At 48.5% G+C, this 22187-nt stretch overlaps 1 protein-coding gene across 4 annotated transcripts; it reads right to left on the reverse strand.

The window, feature by feature from the left end:
* Positions 1-695: 695 nt before the first annotated feature.
* DACT1 (dishevelled binding antagonist of beta catenin 1) lies at positions 696-20589 on the reverse strand. Of its 4 annotated transcripts, none has more exons than XM_077180822.1 (5): positions 20083-20580; positions 17485-17617; positions 15715-15870; positions 11522-13426; positions 696-3457 (listed from the first exon to the last, which is right to left on the reverse strand). In XM_077180822.1, exons 1-4 carry the CDS (start codon positions 20440-20442, stop codon positions 11568-11570), a joined length of 2508 nt encoding a protein of 835 aa, XP_077036937.1. In that variant the 5' UTR covers positions 20443-20580; the 3' UTR covers positions 696-3457; positions 11522-11567. The 4 variants fall into 4 exon arrangements, with proteins under 4 accessions (XP_077036937.1, XP_077036936.1, XP_077036938.1 ...); XM_077180821.1 differs by lacking the exon at positions 696-3457 and adding an exon at positions 5318-11036; XM_077180823.1 differs by lacking the exon at positions 696-3457 and having other exon boundaries at positions 5318-13312; positions 20083-20589.
* Between the last annotated feature and the right edge of the window lie 1598 nt (positions 20590-22187).

Below are 22187 nucleotides of genomic sequence, written 5' to 3' on the forward strand. Positions count from 1 at the left end.
AGAACCTGCCCCTGTTATATTTCCTTGTCAAAACTACAAAAAGCCCAACAAATCCTGCAGCGTTCAGCTCACATCTCTTCCAAAAGCTGGGGGAAGAAGCCTGCAGCTGGGGTATGGCAGAGGAAAGGTTGAGAGCAGACTCTCCTGGTGACTAATGCAGCCCAGATAAGCATCTAGATGCTCGCTAAAACATACAGTATCACACGCAATTAAAGGCTCCTTCCGAGATTTTGCAAGCAGCCAGTAACTCCTACCCAGCCATCTGCCCAGAGAGGGCCTCTGACTTGTCAACCAATCCATTTCCCCAGTGCCACAGGCTGGGTGATACCGATCTCTGCTGTGTTTTCTTACGAGAGCTTTGATGTACACTCGGCAGCCCCCTTTGGGGAACAAAGCCCTGCTCTGGCCGGGCTCCTCACCAGTTGTCCAGGTATTAGGTTCTTTTTTCCAGCTTCAGGGCAGCCCTATCACTAACCTTTTCCACTGACCTTTTGCAGGGAACCTTCTGCTCTTGGCCATCTGTGTCCTCCCCCTTTTCTTTTCAAGCATTCACCTGAGCATTTGCAGCAGGCAATTACACACACACACACTGGTTTGCATCAGTCACAAAAGCTGTGAGCCTCCAATTAACCACCTCATGCCTTTTAATGATACAATGCTGAACAAGGAAGAGAATTAGAGGGAACATCCTCAGAAGTGGTTTGCAGCAGGACAGAGCCGTCTTTATTATTGTTTGTAAGAGGGTAGCACCTAGGAAACTCAGCTAGAGGCTGTGAAAACAAATGGAGAACTTGGGGAATTAATTTAACACAGAGAATTTACAGTCTACAGGACAAGACAGAGTAGGTGGATGAGTGTAGTGCAATGAGAACACAATGATTTTCTAAGGATCAGAATAACCTGTCAGCATCCTTTACTCATCAGTGCCAAGTTTCTGTGTCCTCCCTCCTCCACACCACTCCAGAGTGTGAATGCTGGCAGAGGGCTCAGTAGCAAAGGCAAGTGTGCCTCTGACTCCCAAAGCCCCATGCTGGCAGCACAGGGCAATGCCTTGTCTCTGTCTTCAAGAGATATCTGGAGATACTGCACCTGCTCAGAAGGTTTCAGGCAAAACAGCATTTCAGAGGAATTCACCAATTCAGCAAAATCTCAGCAAGGTGAGTCAATTTTGCCCAGGTTCCCATGAAACTTGCAGAGGGCTCCAAACATCAGAAACTTGCTGAGTTTCCTGCCTGGTCACCCATCTGGTTCCTCCAGCGTTCAGGTTTCCAGGGCCCTGGGGCAGCCTGCTGCCAAACAGGGCTGCTTAGCAAGAGGGGATTTCACTGCTCCCCCACTCCTCATCTTGGGGTGTCCCAGACATTGGACCACCTCAGGCAGGAAACACCAGAGCATCCACAGATGGAGAACCCATGAAACCCAGTGGAGAGGCTGAGAGATCCATGGATCAGCTCTTGAGACAACCCACAGTGCAAGCTGCTGCACTATTCCCTTCTGCAGAATTTCTACCTGGTTGTGTTCTGCTCTACTTTGGCAGGAATTCAGCCTAGTTTCATCAAAACTAAACTTTTTCACAAACCATAATCTCCTATTTAAGCCCCTTCCTAGCAGACACCCTCTCAGGACAGCTCATTTTCCTCTCAAGAGCAGCCTCTGCACATCAGTCCAGTTCCAGCTGCTCTCAGGTCAGGGGCAGAGAGTTGTACATCCTGTACAGCCCACCAGGAACATTGCAGGGATATACAAATCAGCCAAATCTAAATTATCTGCTCTGGAAGACAGATGATATGAACAATCTTACAGTCCCATGAGGTCACCATAGGAGGAGAATGAGGTAAATCTCTGTATTTATCCATCTAATGGAAATATTTGATCTGCCTGAGGACTGCACACTTGATATTGTAACTACAGTGTCATGGGGCTTAGAACAGTTCAGCAAACTCAGACATAGGAAATGGGGCAAAAAGAAGAGATTCTCTTGGACAAATCACTGCCTAAATGACATTTATTCTCTGATTTGCTAGAAAATATGGGGACAGATTCTGGAAAGATTGATATGAAGCAATACCAAAACAAAAGGGACTGAAAGATACTTAAAAGTGTCTTGCTCTGCTTCACATAACACCAAACATTTCTCACTGCCCACAGACCAAGGGACAGCAGCAGCAGCCACTGTGCCCAGGCAACTTTGCTCACCCTGTTCAGCCACCAACAGGCTCCACTGGGAGCCTAGATTTGTCTATACTGTGAGAAACACGTTTCTGGGAGCCTGTTGTTCCCAAGACATACCTGCAATGTGTTGAACAGGCAGCGAGGCTCCTCCTTGGGATGCAGCCGGACGTGCCGGGAAAGCCGAGAGCTCCCGAGCACACCATGGGGAACTTCTCCTGGGAAACATCTGGGGGAGACACTGACACCAGCTGAAGGGTTATGTGGGGCTTGAGCAACAAACCATCTGTCAGGGCCTGCTTATTAGGATGTTTACTCAGCAGACTGGCCTTTTCATCAGTGCACCAGAAGCAGTTTCTGAAAGCAGCCCTGACCACCAAGAAAACGGGCTCAGAATCAGGCAACAGGAACAGGAGTGGATCCAGCAGCCAGAGGAAGCAGTTTCTAGCACAGGGACACTTTGTCCATTTTGCCATCTCTCCTAGCTGTAGATCAGTAAATTATTTGGGTTTTTAGATCAATGTCAGTGAGGATCTTTTGCCAGGACAAAAGGCCTTTTGTTTCCTTGCCCCACACAAACCCGTTAACTCTAATATACATTTAGGGAGGGTGATTTATTATTTTTACTTTGCTGTGTTTCCTGTCCATATTATGATGCTTGTGTTGAGTAGCTAATAAAGGGTGGGAACACAACAGAAAGAAAACACAGCTCTCCACTTGCCTTTTTATTTGTTGTTAAATATGAAATTAATTGTTTGTTTCATATTTCTGTAAAGAATAATTACCATCTTCATGAGCCCAAGCAACCTACCCAGGGTGATAGTGGGTATCTGCAATGGGCCCAGGGGAAGGCACATGCTCTGAATCAAATGTCAGCAATAAAAGCCTCTCTCAGGGCTCAGACCATCCTTCAAAGGCAGCAAGTCTCCCCATGGATGAACACAGGGAAAAGAAAGCAGCAGGAACCACAGCAGAGATCCCTATCTCCATGGCAGGGAAGGGGAGGGGAAGGAAAGGGAGCTTGTCATTTAACAGCAATAATAAACAGTTCTGAGTGTGCTTCCTCCTCTCCCTGCATGAGCATCTTCACCCTAAACCCTGATGAGCTTCAGGTGGGATCAGTCAGATCCAAACCTCCCAATCCTGATATTCCTGTCAGAGAAAAATTCTTTGGGGTAGCTGTGGATTGTGCAGATATAGGGCTGCTGCAGGGGGTCCCACAGTGCTGAAGACAGTGATGTGTTACCTCCATGTGTTTGTTGTGCCATACAAACCACTCAGAAGACACCTGTAAAAAAAAAAAGGTTATGTTGCAGATGAGAAGAGGATCACATCTCTTCCTTCCAAGCAACTGAACATCAAGGGAAACACTCTCATGAGGTGTTTGACAGGAGAAACAAGCCAGAACTTCACTTTCATTCAGCACTCAGGCTTTAATGCCAAGCCACAATTTATTTCACAAGGAAGAAAAAAAAGCAGTAAAGGAAACACTTAGCAGGATGAACATGCTGTCTGCTGTGGCCTGGAGGCAGGAAGGTGGCTTAAGCAAAGGCAGGGATCAGGAAATCCAGGTCAGTGGCCAGCACTGCCCTTGACCTCACTGCCCACCAGGTGGGATGGCTGCTCGCCTGGCACAGCTCCTGTGGCTCCTCTGCAAGCTGCTCCAACAGGATTTACAGACCTCTCTCTTATCAAACCTGATGGATTTCCTCTCCCACTCCTTTCCCAGCCCTTGCCCTGCTCTGGGAGATACAGAGAATGATGCAGCACTGAGGACTGACCTTAGGTCTAGAACGAGGAGACCATCACCATGATTCTGCTTTCCAGGACTCTGGATTTTTAGCAAACACCTACTCTTTCCTGAGTTCACCTTCCCCAGAGGAGAGCAACTCCAGGAAATCATGTCAGTCAAGAGGCCAGGAAAGAAAACTGCAATGTGATACAGGTCTAACCCTCAGAAAGGCTGGGAACGTCTCCTTTTACACAGGGCCCTTCCAAAAGGAAACCAACCCACTGTAAATAATGTGTCTGGAAAGAGAAGGCAAACCTCTGAGCATTCCCTTGCCTCCACTGCTTGCTCAGTTACTGCATCTTTCCTTTGAAGCCAGGCAAAGTTACCCTCTCTGCTTTCTCATTCTGCTCTCTAGCCCAGAGATCCTGCTGTTCTGCTAATCTCACTGCCTGAAACTGGGATTAAAGTTGGATTAGCCAGGCAGATGAATGAGTGGGGCTCCAGACCCTCCACATTTGGTGTTTGTGCTTGCCTCATTTTCCCAGCTCTACCTGGGCATCCAAGGGAAGAGAAGGGAGTGGATACAGAAAGGGTCATTCTGTCCCTTCCCAAGTCCCACTCCCAAGGTTTACACAAAGTCCTGCTACTGATACAGAGCACAAAGCAAATTTATTCAGATAATTGAAATGGTTTTTTCTCTGTGTCCTCAAATACAACAAAATTAATTTCTTCCTTTAAAAGCTCTCCTTGCTATTACTGCTTAAATCAAGGACTCAAGGCTCTGCTTCTCCCAAATTCAAATTAACAGTTTGAATCCAGTTCATGGCTGGTGAAACTGGAATTTCAGTCTGGATTTTAAGGAAGAGCAGGGAGTTCCTTCCAACATGAGCCAAAAGAAGTCATTGGGACAGTTTGTACAAACAGGCATGGGACTCTTGGAAAGCTTAGTGACCTTGATCCAGCATTCCTGAGCACATGCTTAATTCACCCCAAAGCGTGTGCTGAAATGCTTGGCTGAGTAAGAATGGGCTTAATCACATGCTTAAACACTTACTGCATGAGCACTTCAGAGATTAAGACTGATTAGGTCCTTCTCCTACCTGTACCTCATACCTCCCCTCTTTGTGGAAATCTCATTTCTGAGGGCATGAAGCTCATAAGGAGACACAGGGAACACATTTTTCAACAGGTTGCAAATTTTCCAGCTTCCTGCCCCTTGACCACAGAAGACTTGGCCTTTTAAAGGGAGGATAAAACAATTTACTTCCAAAGCCTGATGGCATGAACCCCATTATGAGGTCAGAGTCCAAGTCATACAGGTTTTCCTTCAGTATTTCAAGGAAGTCTTAGTTTCCAGGACTTACAACTCCTTTAAAACAAACAGAATCCAGATTTTCAGAGCTTGGCTCAGTGAAATCAAGTTGCTAATATTAATACACTTTATTGATCTTAAAGGAATACAGCATGGAAACAAAGGCCATTAACTGAGAGAGAGGCTCTGTTTACATCAAAAAGTCACACAGCATAAAAGGCTCAGGTCCCCACAAACTGAGGGCCCCACAAGAACAATGTACAAAGTTCAAGTGTTTACTTCAGCCTAGACTTAGTCTGGTCCCCAGTGTCATTTGGACCAAGCCTGTCCATATTTTTTGACTGGATGCTGTTCCAGGCAGCCATCACTGGGTCAGATCCCCAGATCCCTGCTCAGGGGGAAACACATTTGCCCTGCCCTGGTCAGTGTTCTACCAGCGTGCTCCAGAACTGCTCTGCTGCCCCAGCCAACACTGGTCAAGTGGAGATGACCATGGTACACACTTCCAGCCTGCTCTGTTGCTGCAAACCAAGGCACAAGTGGAGACACAGTCAGATGAAGAGAAAGACTCCTCAAGGACAGCAAATTCCCAAGGCAAAGAGCAGTGGAGGCACTCAGGCTCTAGGATGGTTCTGGTTTGTAGGTCACCAGCTTTTCCTGCAGTTTATAAGCAACTGCAGGGTGTAAAACTGCTGCCCAACAGTGACTCCCAAGGTAGATTCATTTATGGACTGAAGTCATGAGGAACACACACAGGTTGTGTCCATGACTGTATTTGTGGTACAGGGGATGATGTTCACCATAACAGAGGATTTAGAGTGCCTGCCTGAAAGGGTGGATGAATTTATTGTGCCAGAGAACAAGAGTGACCAAAACCATGTGTCCATAGCCTGGATAAATGCATGTCACCATCAGCCAAGCGTGGAAAGTCAACTTCTTGGCAAAGCAGTGCAAAACTGGCCTTCAGCAGAAGTTGGGAGGGCAAAAGACTAATAAATATTAGAGTGAGGAAAATTCAATTGCATAGACAACTCCCATTAGTTACTTTAAGATCAGAGGAACACAGGAAATGGTCTGCTGGGTCAGCAGGATGGGGCATCTCCCCTAGCTAATGGTGCTTCAGCAGCTGCAGGAAAAGACAGTCTTGAGGAGGAGCACACAAGCCTGGCCACTGTTTGCAGTCCAGTCACCTCACACTCTTCCTGGCATCCACAATCATTGGTAGAGCATCCATCCCTACCTTCTCTTCCCCTCTGAACTTGCTGATGTTACATCCATCTCACTATTTCCAGCAGAAACAAATTCCCTGCTGTGTAAAAAAGCACTTTCTAGTATCCCTTTTAAATAGATCCCCCTGGTTTTCATGTATCTCCCCTCATTCCAGAACTGTGAGAATTTTCATACCCCAAAGCAACTCATAGAATCATGGAACAGTTAAGGTTGGAAAAGTCCTCTAAGATCAAGCCTAACTCTTAATCCAAGCACCACCTTGTTCACCACTAAATCAAGTCCCCAAGTGCCACTTTTTTTGAACACTTCCAGGGATGGTGACTCCACCATTTCCCTGGGATGCTTGTTCCACTGCCTGAATATCCTTTCAGTGAAGAATGTTCTACTAATATTCAATCCAATCCTCCCCTGGTGCAACTTGAGGCCATTTCCTCATGTCCTATTGTATGTTAACTGGGAGAAGAAATCGACCCTACCTGGCTCCACCCTGCTTTCAGGGAGTGGTAGGGGTTGATAAGGTCTCCCCTAAGCCTCCTTTTCTCCAGGCTGAGGCTCCCAGCCCCCTCAGCCACTTCTCTCAATCCTTCTGCTCTAGTCCAGTCTTTTCATTCATTCCATTACCTTTCTCTGGACATGCTCCAGCATCAATTGTTTCCCACCACAGTTTTCCTTCTGTAATGTTAAACTGAGAAAGGTTCAGTTTTTTGTATTAGCAGCTCAGTCATAATGATTTTTGTTGGCTTCTCCAAAGGTACATACTCTGAAGTTAGCTATTAAAAATGTATTTAGCTGTCTCTGCTTCCTCAAAAATGTCCTTGCTCCCTCGTGTAAGAAGAGCCACGTGCCTGGGGAAAGCCATGCCCAGCGTGGTGAGTCACCTGCCAAGTAGCCACCACTGCTCATCAAAGCCTTTGCTGTCCTTTGTGACAGGAAGGGGTGCAGGTCCCTCAGGGATGGCTTTGTTGGCTGCCACCTGAGGAGTGCCTGACCTTCCTCTGAGCCAAAAAACCAGATTTTGGATTACTGAAGGCACGGGACTGCTGTGGAGAATCTGTTTTCAGTGCTTATCCAGCATGAGCCCCAAGCCATGAGAAAAGCAGAACACTTGTGAGGGATGGACAGATTCCTGCTGAAGCCCCAGGAAAGCTGCAGGGGGCTGGGACCTACAGGCTCTCTGCAAGCAGGGGCTGTGCTGTGGAAGGCCAAACCCACACCTGGGGAATGGAAGCTCATCTCTTGTCCCCAGTTCCTACAGGGCTTGGTCAGACAGTTTTTCTGGAAGAAATGAGGCAGAGTCCCTGGGAGGACTCCATTTAGTGCAGTCTAACTTACTGAGCGAGGTGTTAGGCTGCAACACCTCCTCTTCCCACCTCTTGTGGAAATGGAGATGAACCAGGATCAGACCACTCTATCCATGGGACTCTCCACTCCTCCCTTCCCTCAGAGCCAGCTGTCTGAGCCCTTGCTCCACAGGCACGTTGGATTTCTCACGGCAAGCAGGAGGGCCACAGCAGGGGCCCCACGCAGTTGGGACCAGTCTGGGCACCAGGCCAGAGCCTCTCCCTGACCCCACACACACCAGACACAGCTTGGTTCTTTATTTGCTGACCCACAGCTGGTAGCTGGGCTGAGGCAGCAGAGGAGAGACCCAGAAAGGCTGCTGGAAGGGAGACAGCCCAGGGACACACTCATGCCCTCAGAGTGTGGTGCTGATTCCCTCAGTGGGAGTGATGGGGTTCCAGAGGTGTGCAGAAACACTGCATTAACTGAACCACAAGGAATCCAGCTCAAAGGGCTCTGCTCGAGTTCCTTTATGCTCCATATGGAGCACACTAATCCCAAAACTCCCCTCTACCACCTACCCCCACCTTGAAACAGCTCCCAGTGCAATGAAACGTTCCCGCTTCAGACTTCCAAAAACAACCATAAACACAGGGGATAATTAAAAAGTGAATATCATGAAAAATACACTGGAAAGCCAGGTAGCTTAAAGAAGTGCCAGATATTCAACTGGTCTCCAAGAACAGCAGATGTTTTTCAACCTAACGTTGCAGAAACTTACTAACTCAGATGTGTTTCCTAAATCAGAACCAGAGATGAGAATGTGTGTTGTGTATTGGGACCATATCAAGTACTTTTCCAGCACTGTTAAGATCTGTTATTAAAAAAAAGGGGGAAAAAAAGGAGGGGGTTGGGTGTTGATAGAAAAAAGCTAGGCCTGGATAAAGGATTCTGGATGCTTACCTAAATCATGTAAGAAAAGGAAAATTCCTTCCCCATACTGAAAAGACTCAGATGCAATTAAGAGGGAGATACCATCAGCCCATTTCCAAGTCTGGTATTAAGCTATTCAACAAGAGAATGCAGAATACAGGGGCTGCAGCTGATACAGCCTTAGCGATATTTAGGCAGTTACTTTATTTTCTTTTTTTACTCAATTATCTGAAAAGAAACCATTCAGCAGCTCACTTTGGAAAGCCAGCCTCCCTCACCTGGTACAAGGCATTCTGCTCTAGCACTGCAATTAAAAACTCATCATCCCAATGCCACTGGGCATTGGTTTGTCTTTCCACCAGCAGCTCCTTTACAGCCAGAGAGAATGCATGGCTGAGGAGCCTCTTTGCTGCTCTTCCACACCTTTGAGGAGATTTAGAGGGATTTGCTCATGTTTTTCTCACTCAAATGGAGATTATGTGGCATGATTAAGAGATACTCTAGGAAAGAAACTACCAGCTTCCACAAGACATTCCCTTTGTTTGATATAACACCCATCAGTTATTAATGGGATGGCTTTAAGCTGTTGCTTAGCTTAGTAATGCCATATTTAACAACAAACATTACTTCTCTCCCCTCTCTGCCCTCTCTGTAGTGGCTGCTTTTGTCCAGCAATTTCTGGGTGAATTATTCTAAACCAATATATATTTTTTTATATTATATTATATTATATTATATATATATGGTGCTTTTCCATGTACAAAGTAATAGAAGAGTTATGAGCAGATAAGGGGAGTTCCAGCTTCTGCTGTTTCATGGGAGGTGGAAGTGCAAGGACTTTCTGGGTCACTGAATCCACAGCCTGGTGATCTACTGCAAAACCCTTACAGAAACTGATTTTCCACTCCTTATAAAAACAAACAAACCACAAATCAGAAAATAATAATATGTGACATTATAAATAGGGATTTACTACACTGCAGTTAAGAAATAAAATGTGCCTCTTAGGAAAAGTGTTCCCACTGTCTCAGAAACTGCTCCCTGAGATGTTTAATTCTGAGTAGATCCTTCCTTCCCACATTTGTGATGCAAGGAAACCTGGGGGGAAAAAAAAACCTGCTCTGCCTTTCAGGTGGGTGACAGCAGGAAGGACACAGAGAAACCACAAAGGAAAGCTCTGCTCAGGCCGTGCTATGGAATGGACAGGCTGCACACATATCCCTGAAATCCACACCAGCCACAGCACCCACTCCAGTTGTTTGTCCATTGCCTTGTGGATGCCAAAGCAGAAGATGAACCTGCAGCAACCAGCTCAACCTGCCCAAAACCTCCAACCTTCCCACCAGGCAGCTCCAAAGGTTTTTGTGAATGGAAGCAATGCTGCCTATGGAGGGCTCCTTTCTCCTTTGCTGCCAGACTCCCCTCCAGTCCCAAGGGAATGAGACAGAGACCAGTGGGTGACCCAATTGTCACCTTCCATGACCCTGCTAGGGCTGTAACAGAGCCAACAGCCAAAGCCACAGAGGTGCTCTCCTCCACCCAGCCCTGCTCCCAGAGCACACAGCTCTTGGGGATTCACTTACTGGACATTCCATGGGGACACCTGTTGTGTCCCACAGATCGATTTGGTTACAGAAACCAACCATCTGTCCCTGTGTTGTACCAACCAAAGTCTGCAAGCACCCAGACAGAGAGCAGGATTAATGTTATACTTCCATCTGCTCTGAAACATGAGCTCCCCATCAGCAACAACCTGAAGATGACTCTGAGCTCCTAAATCCCACCTTGCCCTTGGAAAAATGCAAGCTATGAGAAGAACAAGAGAAGCCATGACAAGCCAATTCCCTCAAAGCACAAGTCAAATCCACAGCAGCATTTTAAACTTGCCCCTTTTCCTGCATGGCTAAATGCAAGGAACGTTATCAGGTCACATCAGGAGACGTCTAAGTGGTGACAACACCAATATAAAAGCACTGACTAGGTCTGCACCAATGTAACAAACTTTAAAAATTATTAAAACAGACTGTTTATTACAGCATATGATGTGTTATATTAATTTACACAATGATATATATATATATATATATAAAAACAGCCATTGATGATGTACAGTAAATTGGACATCAACAGGAATATTAAAACTACTGATACTCATGCACGTGACATGCATATGGGTATTTTTTTTCTTTTTCAAAAGCAGTTTTACACAATATAATGAAGTTACTAAGCCTTGGTCAGCTGCTCCAGCTGCAGTTTACTCTGGACACCACCGCAGCCCGCAGTGGGACTCCCAGGAGATCAGAGCAGAGTGCACTCCAGGGAAGGCGACTTAACCTTGGAGAACAGATTGAACAGGAGCCCTTTCCTGGTGGGGGAAGGCTGGGGGAGGACAGGAGTGTGTTTTAAGAAGAGAATCAACAAGAAAAGAAAAAAAACCAGACCAGAGTACCAGAAGGAAAAAGTTCAAGATGTGGCAACAGCAGCAGCAGAAAAGGACAAGCAAAACCATTAAGAAACACCCTCACTCCCTCCCCTTTATTCCCTAAAAACTTATGACCTTAAGCTGTCGATATCCTGTATAAGACCCAGAACTGGAAAAACTAGGCAAGGAAGATCCATTCCCAGAAACATTTTAGCCTTTTCTCAAAGCCTTCTGACACCACGCGCTGGAGGCTGTTCACCACTGAAATGGCAATGTTGTGTTGTTGGGTTTTTTTAAACAAGTGTAACGGTCTTTTATTTCCACATAAAAGGCACTAGTATCCACCCAAGTTCTGAAGACAAGTGACATAATTTACCTTAAGTTTTAAATATTTGTATTAAAAAAAAAAAATCTGTGGAAATATGTACAAAAAAAAAAGCACCTTGCTTCCAAAAGCAGAAGCAGATACATTCCACCAAGTCACCTCACTAGACGGTCGTCATGAGCTTGAGGGAGCCTGACCGAAAGCGGAGGATCTTCTTCTTGAGGTTATGGGAGGCTTTGATTTTGACAAAGGCCTTGGCTGCATTTTCATGCAGCTCTGGTGCCGTGACTGTTTGGATGGGGAGCGTCTGGACAAACTGGGACCAAATCAGGCCCCCGCTCTCGTCAGAGTCACTGGTGGTCGTGCTCTCCCCTACAAACTCCACCTCGCTCAGGCTTGACTCGCTGTCTCCAAAGCAGTTCGTGGTGTAGTTGCTCTGCTCGTCCTCGCTCGTGTCCACCACGGTGGAGTGGAACAAGGACTCGCACTCGGCCGAGTACTCCGAGTCGCTGGCCACGTAGGCGTAGGGGCTGACGTAGGGCAGGGGCACCTGTGAGTAGACCCCCACGCCCTCCCGCCGGTTCCTCCTCGCCCTCCGCAGGGCCTCCTCATAGGAGATCTCCGCCGAGGACTTCCAGCGGCGGTAGTCGGCACGCTTGTGCTTGGGCTTGGCCACCACGACCTCCCGGCCGTGCCCATGGGAGCGGAGGGCGGATCTGTGCAGGCCGGCCTGCCGGCCTGGGAGGCTCGGCTCCAGCGGCAGGCCGCCGCCTCTCTTCCCCCGCGACGAGGGCTTTTTCAGTTTCTTATTTGTATCCAACTCCTCGGGGAAGCGGCACTTCTTGCCGACCAGTTTGGCTTTCTCCCTCAAGGTCTGTGAGTTGTTTTCCACCCCGTTGGCAAGGTGGGACCTGTGTTTCAACGCAGAGCTTTTCAAAATCTTGACGTTGCGGGTGCCTTTGTGAAGCTTCATGCTTTGCTGCTGGGCTGGGATGTACTGGGCATTCACCAGCAGCCCATCATCCAGGCTCTGCGAGGAAGAGCCCTCGCTTTTGAAATCCAGCGCAGGCCTCTCCTCCACAGCCGGTGACGAGGAGCGAGCGGCCTGCAAGCTGCTCTTCAACAGGATCTTTTTGGGAGGCTGGCTGACCCTGTTCTCTGGCTGCAGCACCACTGGCTTCCCTGCGGTGTCTTTGGGAGATGCAGCAAAGAGCTGGCCATTTTCCTTGGAGCCATCCCCGGCCGTGCCCGCGGTGTTGCGGCCCAGCTCCGGCGGTGCCGGTTTGGTGCCCCGTGGCAGGTGCTTGCTCTGGAGCTCCGTTGTTGTACCGGGTGGGAAAGCTGCTGGCAAAGGGGCCTTCCTAGTCTCCAGCTGCTCCCCAGCTGGCTCCCTTGGCCTCTGCTTTAACGGGGAGGGAGCCGTGTGGTCCGGAGCAGGAGCCCCACCGGGAGGCAAACACACCGGCTTGGAGCTCTTCAGGTTCACCACGTTGCCGTGGGCCACCATTGCTGCCGGCTGCCGGACGCACATGCTCCCGTGCCTCAAGATCCCTTTGGTGGCATCGGCGTTGAGACTCGTCCGGGGTTTGTTAGTCCTTACTGCGTGAGTCTTTTTCTGAACCAGGCTTAAGATGTAGCTGTCTATCCTCTTGCTGGTGGAAGGGCACGGAGCCGGCCAGGAGCTCTGCGGGGGGAAGGCGCTGGCGGATTGTCCCGAGTCCGTTTCAGATGGGGTGCAAACGTCGCTCAGATCGCAAGCGAGCCTCTCCTCTTCTCGCTGGGGGTTCTCAGTCACGGGGAGGAGGAACATGGGGCTCTGCACAGCCACGGCGTGGAGCGGGCTGGGGTAGCGGTAGATGTCGTTCCCGTTTTTAGACACCAGATCGCACTGGTACTTGGGATGAACATCTGCAACGACATCGAGGGAATTTGAGTGCGGTGTGGATAAAGAGCGACAGACAGAGCCTGCGGTCTGGTCCTCATGCTGGCCTTCCTTATTATAGTCCATCCAGCCTATGAGATCTGAAAGGCATTTTAGGAGAGTTTAGAGAGCCTGCCAGGGACAGCTGTGCTACGTTTTTAATGTGCTGCCAAGGACACCGGTCCATCTAGGCACACAATGCAAAGCTTTAACTACAGCAGCAGCAATTTTGCAACCAGGGGTGCTGTTCAAGCAATACAAAAAGCAGCACTATCCTTCTGTGGGTCTCCCTGTCACTGCATCTATGTGGGATTTACCCCACTAGGACAACATGGTTAAAACAATAAGAATCGCAGCCCTAATGAGAACATGTACATTGGTTTCAAACCTGTGCCCAGGTTGTTAAGATCTTCCTATCTTCCTTTCAAGCCACCCAGAAGTCTGCAATGGTCTCTTATTTGTTACACAGTCACCTGTGAAACTCTCTGCAGGCCTCAGCATATATGAATTTTAAATCCAAAGAGAAACATAAAAAATACAGACAAGAGAAAATTAATTCTTGTAGCTTATTGACAAATTTCACTTCCAGATTCTTTCAAGCATGTCTCTGGAAAAAAATCCAGACTTAATTTTATTGTTGTTTTTATTATTGTTACTACTACTATTATAATAATATTTATAGCAATGCTAATAGTAATAACAGATGCTCCTTTTGAGTGATAAGGGGTTAAAGAATGGGAAACAGGCTCATGTTTTCACACAAGTACAAGGAGTGCAGGTCAATCCAGCTGACATCCTAGCCTTGGCTCTGTAAAGAGAGTTCTGCCAGAGAAATCCAGTGCATTTCACGATGCATGAGTCAGATTTAATGGCTAAATAATGGCTAAGGAGCTTACTAGAGAGGTAAGCGACCTTAAGAGCAGGGCTTCCACCCAAGCACCTAAATTATTATTATTTTTTAAGCTTAAGTTGCCCTTGTCTTCTTGGGTAGGGGTACAATCTAAATGATCCTCTGCCAGTCCTGTTTTCTGCCCTTGGGCTGGAAACTTCAGCCAGGGTACTCTGATTGGAATGCTCAGTGCTCATCACTTATCTAAGGCTTATTTCAAAGAGGTCTCATGGGCATTGATGAAATTTGCTGATAGAGATGATGTTCCTGTGTGAGCAGGAGAAGATGAACAGAGAAGTTAAGAGCATAAACTTCCTCCAGATCACCTCTCAGTTTTCCTGCATTTCCTAAATTCTATGTTGGCTTCAAGGAATGTTGCCAAAAAGATATTTTTGAAATTTGTCAGTTTGTGAAATTTCATCCCTGAAAGTGAGACTGTATGAATAATGAGAGGTACAGGTTTTTGTGGTGTATACAGAAAAACCCAGCAATGCAATCAGCTGGAATTCCTTGTGTGTGGGTTTTTTTTTTTTTCTTGTTTTAATGTATGGCACACAAAGATTACAACAGGGAGCATTAAATTACCTCGAGCTGCTCACAGGAAAACTTAGAGGACTTGTCAGCATCTCAGAATGAATGTATTCCAGGCTGCATTTTCCCAATTCAGAAACAGAAGAGCATGAATTATTCTGTCCTTAATTCACAACAAATCACTATAAGTTAACCTTAAAGAGCAGAATGCAAAGTGGAAATGCTGTGGTTGGAATCATCCTCCCCAGCCCAGAATGAGCTAAAGCTTTTGAAAATGTCTGCAGTCAGTAACACTGGATCACAGCAGCCCTATTGAAGAGTCTCTTCTGGAGAACAGAGGAGGCCTTCCTTATGAACCATCCCACAAATCAAGGCTTGCATCTTTAGTCTGGTGTCCAAGGAAAATTCACAACTCTCTGCCACAGAGACAAAATATACCTGGCCTGTTCACGATGCCTATGTGTCTATACTATAGAAATGCAGGACACACCTCACCATGCTCACCCAGGGCCAGAATTGACAAAATGACTGCTAAAAACGTGTGCCCTGACCCCCTAAAACCTGTAGCCAGCTCCTTCCTCTGTGACTTTAATGCTGACATGGCTAAGAGCTATCGTTAATTATTGCTATTCACTAAAAATGCTTTTCTAAAGAAAGAGAAATCAGCTGACTGATGTGTTTCTGTGTACAGGTACCACTGCCCTCTGCTGGGTAGAGCAGCTGCCAGATCTTCACATGCCATTTTGATGTGTTTAGAGTGACATATTCATAGTGCAAAGCTGGAGCAGTGCAGGGCAAACAGTCCTGCCTCGTGACCCATGTACGTGAGAGGCACTGGGATCTTTTCAGAGCACAGTATGGCACATGAAAGGAAGAAGGGTTAATCCAACCCAGGTACTCCTGAGGCAGTATTTCCAAAGCCAAAGCCACCTCCTGGAGTATGATGTATTCCACCTGCTTTTACTATACCTGCAGATTTAGGGCGTCCATCTGAGATATTCAGTGTTGCCTCCAAAGGGCTGCAAAAGCAAGTGCTAGAATGGCAACTGGATAAACACTCACTGAAGACAGAGTTAGATGAATTGGAAAGCGATCCAGAAGCTCCATCACTCAGCTCATAAAACCCTATAAAAATAAGAGTTTGGATTTATATTAGTTATGTCTACACAAAGTTACTATTTGTGTCCCTAGAAAGGCAGTCAAGCTGGTGTTTGAGTTGGCTTGCTCTAACATAAGTAGTTATGGGATTTCATTCAGTCACCCCAAAAACAGCCAACACTTTAGTAATATCCTTATTGCCATGAATTTACTTTGTTTAAAAGTAAAGCACTTAAAACAGCAGAACTTATCTCAGCATATGGAATTTTTTTTTAACTTTACAAGGGTTGGGGTTCTAACCCTTTCAGGGATTTTCAGATTTTAGCAACAAGGATCCAGGCTGTGTTTGGCAGCTCACTCATTTAATAGAGTGTTATACTTCCAAGCCAGACTCTCCAACTATTACTTAACTATAAAAGTGTTGGGCCCAGTGCTATCCATTACTTTCCTCAAAGTTCTGGAGATAAACATAATATTTGTGGATTACAAGAAAAAAGAAAAATGGTAAATAATGTGCAGATGCAGCAAATTTAATTTCCTAGTAAACTGGGACTACTCAAGGAAAAATGACATACCACAACCAAAATTTAAATTGTTCATTTAGGAGTAAGGAATGCAGAGCATGCCTACAGAATGGGGATGCATCCTGGAAAACAATAATCTTGGAAAGGGCTTAGTCAGCGTGGAAAAGCAGCTCAATCAAGCTTAATGATATGGCAAAAAAAAAAAAAAAAGCTAATGAGATTGTTGGATGTACAAAGAGGCTAATGAATAGCAGCAGGGAAATGACTTCAGCAGTCTACATGGCCCTGGTAAGAAACACTGGAACGGTGAGCCCAGTCCTTGAATCCAGCATGCATAAAACAAAGCTAAAAAATTGGAAAGAGGCCACCAAGCTATTTAGGAGCTTGGAAAAATGCCTTAAAATGAATGACTTCAAGAACTTGACCTGTTTAGCTCATCAAATAAAAGCCAGAATTATAATGTATAGCACCTCCAAGAGGAGAAAAAGCTGGGTATTAGAAAAGACCTTTCAGGGGAGAAAAGGATATAAAAATATCAGTGCCGGAACAAGTCAGATTCAGATAGAAATTAGCAATGGCTTTAACAATTGCTAGGTGGAGGATTCTCCACTTTTTAGCGTGTTCAGAACAGGTCTAGGGGCCTCTAGGAAAGGCTCCCCATAGTTAAATACCACTTACTGCCTTCAACACAGTTAGAATGAGATGAAATTCAATATATAGAGGATTAAATTGTCTGATTCCATGTGCCTTTCTGGCTGTATGACCACTTTTGATATCCTCCTCCTGATGGTGGTGCTTCTTTTCACCATTTTTCCTTCAGCCTCCTCCCTAATATGCAGGACAATTAGAACTTTTTGAACTAATGTGAAGGTGGCCTTGAAAAAACAAATGCCCCAAACACTAAAAAATCTAATTAATCTTGAAATGCTCCTCTGAAAGAAGCAAACAGCAGCCTTTCCAGTGGCCAGTGAACTCTGTTAGTAGGGATTAATTATCAGAGTGTGAACGAGATGTAGACATTTACTGCTGCAGTACTGAAAACTCCAGCACTAAAATCTACAGCCAGTTTAACTCCAGGTCCCAGGGGAGGCTGGATTTTGCTGAGCACTGCCCCTACCTGAACTTGGACGACTGTCTGTCTCCAGGTGTTCATCTGTCGTTTTCTCCACGTCCAGGCGGAGATCACTTATTTGCTTATCCAGCTCTTGCAACTGATTTAATAACCCAGCATCCCTCCTCCTCAAGCAGTTCTGCAAAAAAAGAGGACAAAGAACATCAGCTCCTTCACTGGGGCAGATGTGAAGGGGTCCCAAGGACCAACAGACTTCTGTGTCTAAGCCTTGTGAAACACCTCGTCGATATTCTTTTATATAAAAACCAAACAAAGCCCTGACATTTTAGATGGATGCTCTGGATAAATACTTCAGTGAAAAATTACACAGGCACTTCATCCCAGCCTGTTCTAGCCAGTTCTGCGTGAGGAGCATGTTCCACAGCTCAGGAAGACCAATGGGCTGTGCTGAGCACAGCTGGAAGAACAAAGCTGGACTGTGTGATAGGGCCCAAGCAGACCTGTGCACATGGAACGGGCAAGGACAGCCGTGCCAGCCTAGCAGGGCACGTTCCCCACCACACTGGTGTTACTCAAAGATCACATCTGCTCACACAATGGCACCAAACAGCTCTGCCAACAAGAGCCTGTGGTGTGGGAACCGCCTTGTTCTGCTGCACATTATGAGCTTAGAGTCCACCATCCAGAGAGGGAGATTCCCAGGGCTGGGATCACAGCCCTTTTATTAGTTTTGCAGTGCAGCAGGAAGGAAGAGTAATTCTTCCTCTTCACCCATTATAATTGTATGAAATTGCTGTGAGATGAATTTTAAGGCTATTTATGAAGGTAATTTGATGGCATAAAATAAGCAATAAGAAATTATTTTGCAAGGCACTCATTAACCCACGGTCAACACAATCAGTTTCCCCCAGTTGCTTATCCATCATCTGTTCAGCTTCATACCCTTTAATTGCTCTGCCTTTGGGGAAAGGGGAGGAGGCAGGAGGAAGGTTCATCTACTTTTGTTTCTTCGAGTGCATCATTGACTGTCACCCAGGGGTGCTCTGACACATTCATTGCAATGAGTTTTGATGCTCATAGCTGGACTAGTTCTGAACCCATTAAATCCAGGATAATCTTTTCCATGGAGTGGACCAGTCATAAAATTATAGATTCATAGAAGGGTTTGGGTTGGAAGGAACTCTAGAAATCACCTTGTTCCAACCTCCTTGCCATGGGCAGGGACACCTTCCACTAGACCAGTTGTTCAGATCCCTGTCCAGCCTGGCCTTGGGCAAAGGGAGAGCAAATGCTAAAAGCACTGGCAAGCACTGGTTGAAGATGTGCTGGCGTTTAAGGCCATCCTTTGGAGAACCAAAGGGGTGATCCCAAGCCTTCTCCCCCATTCCTGCGGGAGCCAGGGCTGGCTGGCAGCCAGGCTGGAGGAGGTGATGGGTTCAAGGGATGACTTCGCTGCGCCACCTACTGCCACCAGCGCCCCCTCCCCCAGTCAGCGCCGCATCTGGTTCCAATCTGCAATGTCAAGTGCACAAATTAAAGTGCTACCACAAATCTCCGACTTTTTTTTTTTTTTTTTTTGAGTAATGATTCCGTAGTCCTTCACTACGGCTCTCGGCAGCCAGCCAGCCCCTTCTCAGCAGAAAAAAAAATATTTTTATCTTTTTAAAAGGGAAATAACCCTAACCTAACTAAACCAAAAGGGTAACAAGGAAAAAAAAAAAAAAGGAAAGGAGGAAAAACGGCGGGTGGGGAAAAGAAAAAATCAGGGAAATAAATCACGCAATCCAACTTCTCCCTGGGTGAAAGCAAATGCTGAGCCGCGCACAAAGAGCGCCAGGCACAGCTGTACGCTATTTTCATTGAAAAATGATCTGCCGCTTCATGCCGCCCTCCATCTCTTCCCACACCGGCTCCAAAGCGCGTCCTCCAACAAAAGCATCCCTTCTTTACGGGCCCGATCCCGCCGGTGCCCGAGCGTCCGCTGCCTCCTCCCGGGGCCGGACCGGGAGCGGGTCCCAACTTCCATTCATGGCAACGGCGGCGCCTCTCTTGCCATGAATGGAAGTGGCACCGCCGGCCCGGCTCCGGGACCCGAAGGGAACCGTGCGGCCACCGGCACAACGCCGGCACGACCCGGCCACCTCCGAGCTGTCACCGGCCCGTGCCGGGTGACAGCAGGCCGGGGGTGCCGCCCGCGGGCTTCCCTGCTCCTTCCTCGCCTCTCCGCGGGCAGCACCCGCGGGTCACAGCGACACGGGGGCACCGAGCGGGTCACAGCGACACGGGGGCACCCGCGGGTCACAGCGACACGGGCAGCACCGAGCGGGTCACAGCGACACGGGCACACCCGCGGGTCACAGCGACACGGGGGCACCGAGAGGGTGACAGCGACACGGGCAGCACCCGCGGGTCACAGCGACACGGACACACCCGCGGGTCACAGCGACACGGGGGCACCGAGCGGCCGCGCATCGCCCGGCGCTCCCCGCCCGCATCCGCGGCGCTCGCCACTCTCATCCCGCGGCGCTCCCCGCCCGCATCCCGCGGCGCTCGCCACTCGCATCCCGCGGCGCTCGCCACTCGCCACGCTCAACCCGCGGCGCTCGCCACTCGCATCCCGCGGCGCCCCCCGTCCCCGCTCACCAGCTGCCTCCGCAGGAGGAGGATGTTCTCCTCCAGGAACTTCTCCTCCAGGCTGCGCGCCGGCGGCCCCTCTCCCGGCGGCTCCCCGCGGCCGCCTTGCGCCCCGGGCCCCGCTCCCGCCGGCCGCCGCAGCAGGAGGCTCTTCACCAGCAGCTCCTGCCGCTGCCGCAGGTACTCCAGCTCGCCCAGCCCGGCCAGCGTGGCCTCCAGCCGCTCCCGGGTGCGCTGCCGCTCCGCCTCCGCTTCGCCCTTCTCCCGCCAGCGCGCATCGGGCTCCCGCGGCGCCCCCGCGGGTCCCCCCGCCGCCTGCCCCGGCCCCGCCGCCGCCGCCGCGGCGCTCGCCACGGGGCTCGCCTTCATCGCCGGGGAGGGGGCGGCCGCCGCTGCCAGCCCTGCCCGCGGGGGCACCGCGCCGAGCCCCGCGCCGATGCCGCCGCTGCCGCCGCCGCCGGTCGCGAATGGTCCGCGGGGCGCCCGGCTGCTTCCCCGGCTGCCACCGCCCCGCACCCGCCCACCGCCCGCCTCCATCCCTCCTCCATCCCTCCTCCATCCCTCCTTCCCGCCCGCCTTCCTCCCCGCCCGGCCGCGGCTCCACGCCCGTGGTCGCCTAGCTCCTCATCTTCTTCCTCCTCTTCCTCCTCTCACCTCCGCTCGGCGCGGGGTGCGGGAAGGTGGGGGATGCGGGAGTGCAAACCGCTGACCTTCCCAAATTCTCCATCCGTGACCTCTGGAGCCCTGCACGGCGTCGTCACAGACCATCACAGAGTGATGAAGGAGCGCAGAAAGGTTTATTATTATTATAGAATCGCAGAAAGGTTTGAGTTGGGATATTAAAAACCACCTCGTTCCACCCTCACCCCGTGCCATGGGCACGGACACCTCCACTAGACCTGGCTGCTCCAAGCTCCATCCAACACTGCCAGGGCTGGGGCATCCACAGCTTCTCTGGGCAACCTGTGCCTCACACCCTTACAGAGAAGAATTTCTTCCGGATTCCTAATCTAAACCTGCCCTCTGTCAGTTTAAAGCCAAACGCTGCTTATACAGACCAGCACATCCAAACCAGGAGCAAAAATAATGCATCTGGGAAAAAAAAAAAATCCAGGCATGAGGAGGTGAGGGTGTAAGGAGAGGGAAAAGTGGAAAGCAGAGGAGAACATGGAAGTCCTTGCACTGGGGTGCTGATCATGGCATGGGCAGTGGGATCAAAGCACTGGTGAGCAGTTGATTCAAAGCCTGTGTGAATAAACCAGTCCAGAAAAGCCATAATGAAGTGAACTTTGCAGCAGCACGCAGGCTAATTGCAGCAAAGGATCTGCAATTAGGTTTTCAATGGGCATGTGGTGGAAAGAGGCGGAGAGTGGAATACAGATGCTGAAGGGGAAAAAAAGAAAATGTTAGTTTCAAAATAGAGTGAAAATTGACTTGCAGACGTACTAAGGGGAGAAAATGGAAGAGGGAGAAACAAGCATTGCGTCCTCCACAATATGGGGTTTGTTTGGGAAGATGTGAGCCCACTGTCCAGCAGCTGTCATGGACATTATGAACATAATGAAATGCTCTTTCTCACTATCCCTCAAAAGATGATGAATGTTTGTGGTACTGGAAGGTCTCAGATGGAATTTGTCTCCTCACTCCCCTGCTGTTTGCAGCATACAACACATAGAGCTGTGCCATACCCCTGCTTTACCTGGTGGGTCCTTGTCCTGAGAGCCACAGCTGGCAAAATCCTTACTGCACACTCTTCTTAAACCACTGTAAAGTGCTTTCAAAAAAGGACATCCACTTTCTCTTGCAGCTTAAAACCAGCCCTCCCAAATCCTGGCCCAGATGCAGGTGAGGGCATATGCTCAGAGGATGGTTGAAGCCAAAGCCATCTCTGTTTCTTTTTGCAGCTTCAGCCCACAGCTGTGGCAGTGCAGAGCATCTGTAGTCATCTTTTAGTTTGAATTGTGAGGGATTTTTCAAAGGCTCTCTCCAGATCATCCCAGCTCACCTGAGGTTGCTAAGATAAACTGGAAATAAAAATAAGCCACATGCTATACCTCTGTCTCTCTACTCCTTTTGTGTATCTGGGCCCATAAAAGACCCAGAAATAGGTTCAA

This window comes from Agelaius phoeniceus, chromosome 6, assembly GCF_051311805.1.
Source record: "Agelaius phoeniceus isolate bAgePho1 chromosome 6, bAgePho1.hap1, whole genome shotgun sequence".
Lineage (NCBI taxonomy): Eukaryota > Metazoa > Chordata > Aves > Passeriformes > Icteridae > Agelaius > Agelaius phoeniceus.

Excerpts from the sequence above, each read along its gene's own strand:
- DACT1 (XM_077180822.1), bottom strand. The coding sequence starts at position 20,442 with ATGAAGGCGAGCCCCGTGGCGAGCGCCGCGGCGGCGGCGGCGGGGCCG. Across the intron at positions 17,618-20,082 it reads TCCTCCTGCGGAGGCAGCTG|AACTGCTTGAGGAGGAGGGA; the intron begins GTGAGCGGGGAC and ends CTTTTTTTGCAG. Across the intron at positions 13,427-15,714 it reads TGGACGCCCTAAATCTGCAG|ATCTCATAGGCTGGATGGAC; the intron begins GTATAGTAAAAG and ends AATGCCTTTCAG.